Below are 1,746 nucleotides of genomic sequence, written 5' to 3' on the forward strand. Positions count from 1 at the left end.
ATCCCATCCTTTTCTTTACAAGCAATCTGTGTGTTCCTATGCCACCCTCTTAGCAATGTGTTTATGCAGTGACTTAAGAGATCTTTGTGTTCCAGTAGCATCCTTTCAGATCAGGAATGTGATTATTTGGTTAGCCGATATTCTGACACAGCCTACTTTGCATGGTATTGTTACCCATGATTGGGGCCCCAGCAAGGCCTACAATATCCAATGGGAGTTAGGAACCTAACTCCCTTAGGCATAATGTAATTAAGAATGGTTCCATCCATACAGATCCTGGTAAGTGACACTCAAACCTAACAGCTTGGAATTTCTACTAAATCCAGGGTCTTTGAAAACCACTTAACATTCCCCTGACTGTCTTTCCCAAGGCTTCCTTCACCTCCTTGTTTCTTAGAGTGTAAATAAAAGGGTTTAGTAGAGGAGTTACCATAGTGTTAAAGATGTTGATAGTTTTATTCAAATCCAACAAGTTCTGTGCAGAAGGCTTGACATACAGAAAAATGCCAGAGCCGTACCAGATAGTCACGACAGTGAGGTGGGCCGAGCAAGTAGAAAAGGCTTTTTGCCAGCCTTGGACTGAAGGGATTCTCAAGATGGTGGAGATAATGAAAATGTAGGAGACCAGGGTTATCGTGCATGAGACTATGACAACAATGAATGAGTCGATGAAAGTTGCCAGTTCAATGAGGCGCTTGTGAGCACAGGAAAGCACTATGCATGAATCTATGTCACAAATAAAATGATTGATGACGTTACGGCCACAGAAAGACAACCTGGATATAAGAGCTGCCAGCACAGAGACAGCCAGGAACCCACACAGCCAAGAGAGGAGGGCCTGCTGAGCACAGAAGGTGCTGTTCATGAGGGAGCTGTAGCGCAATGGGTGGCATATGGCCAGATAGCGGTCATAGGCCATGATGGCCAGGAGGAAACATTCTGTGGCACCCACGGAGAGAAGAAAAAACAATTGCAGGAGACAGACAGTGAAAGAGATGGTTTGGCTTGTGCCCAGCATGACGCCAATGGCCTTGGGGACAGATGCTGTGGTGTACCAGATCTCCAGGAAGGAGAGATTGCAGAGGAAGAAGTACATGGGGGTGTGGAGCCGTGGGTGGGTCCTCACTAGGGCTATGATGGACACATTCCCTAGGATTGTTAGGACATACATCACAGAAAACAGCACAGCAAGGGCCACCCGGAAATACCAAGTGCCAGGAAAGCCGAGGAGGATGAACTCCTGCACGTTGGTTTGATTTCTTTCTGTCCCAGCCATGACGTACATCTGTCAAGACATGAGAGATAATAAGACATTTAAACATGCTGAACACACATTTGGATGTGCAGTAGTGCAGGCCCCAGAAACCTGGTACTAAAACTAAGAGAAGAGAAGACAAAATGGGTGCTACTCAACACCCTTATGCATCTTTCTACCTCCTCAATAAAGATGTCAAGTATCAGAGGGGTAGCTGTGTTAGTCTGGATCTGTAAAAGCAGCAAAGAGTCCTGTGGCACCTTATAGACTAACAGACGTATAGGAGCATGAGCCACGAAAAGCTCATGCTCCTATACATCTGTTAGTCTATAAGGTGCCACAGGACTCTTTGCTACAATAAAGATGAGATCTCCACTCTTCATTCCTCTGAGGCCCATGAGGAGGCAGTGCCATGGCTGACCCTATGGTATCTTCTCTCTTGATGATCTAGCCTATCCACCCCACTCCTCCCTCCGAGAAAGCCTCAGGAT

At 46.2% G+C, this 1,746-nt stretch overlaps 1 protein-coding gene across 1 annotated transcript; it reads right to left on the reverse strand.

Moving 5' to 3' along the window:
* Positions 1-316: 316 nt before the first annotated feature.
* Positions 317-1,276, reverse strand: LOC135886263 (olfactory receptor 6F1-like). Its single transcript, XM_065414087.1, has one exon. The coding sequence runs from the start codon at positions 1,274-1,276 to the stop codon at positions 317-319; it is 960 nt and encodes a 319-aa protein (XP_065270159.1).
* Positions 1,277-1,746: the final 470 nt, after the last annotated feature.

The sequence above is a fragment of the Emys orbicularis genome, chromosome 12 (genome assembly GCF_028017835.1).
Source record: "Emys orbicularis isolate rEmyOrb1 chromosome 12, rEmyOrb1.hap1, whole genome shotgun sequence".
Lineage (NCBI taxonomy): Eukaryota > Metazoa > Chordata > Testudines > Emydidae > Emys > Emys orbicularis.

What these genes read in the sequence shown, in the direction of transcription:
- LOC135886263 (XM_065414087.1), bottom strand. Translation starts at nt 1,276, where the DNA reads ATGGCTGGGACAGAAAGAAATCAAACCAACGTGCAGGAGTTCATCCTC.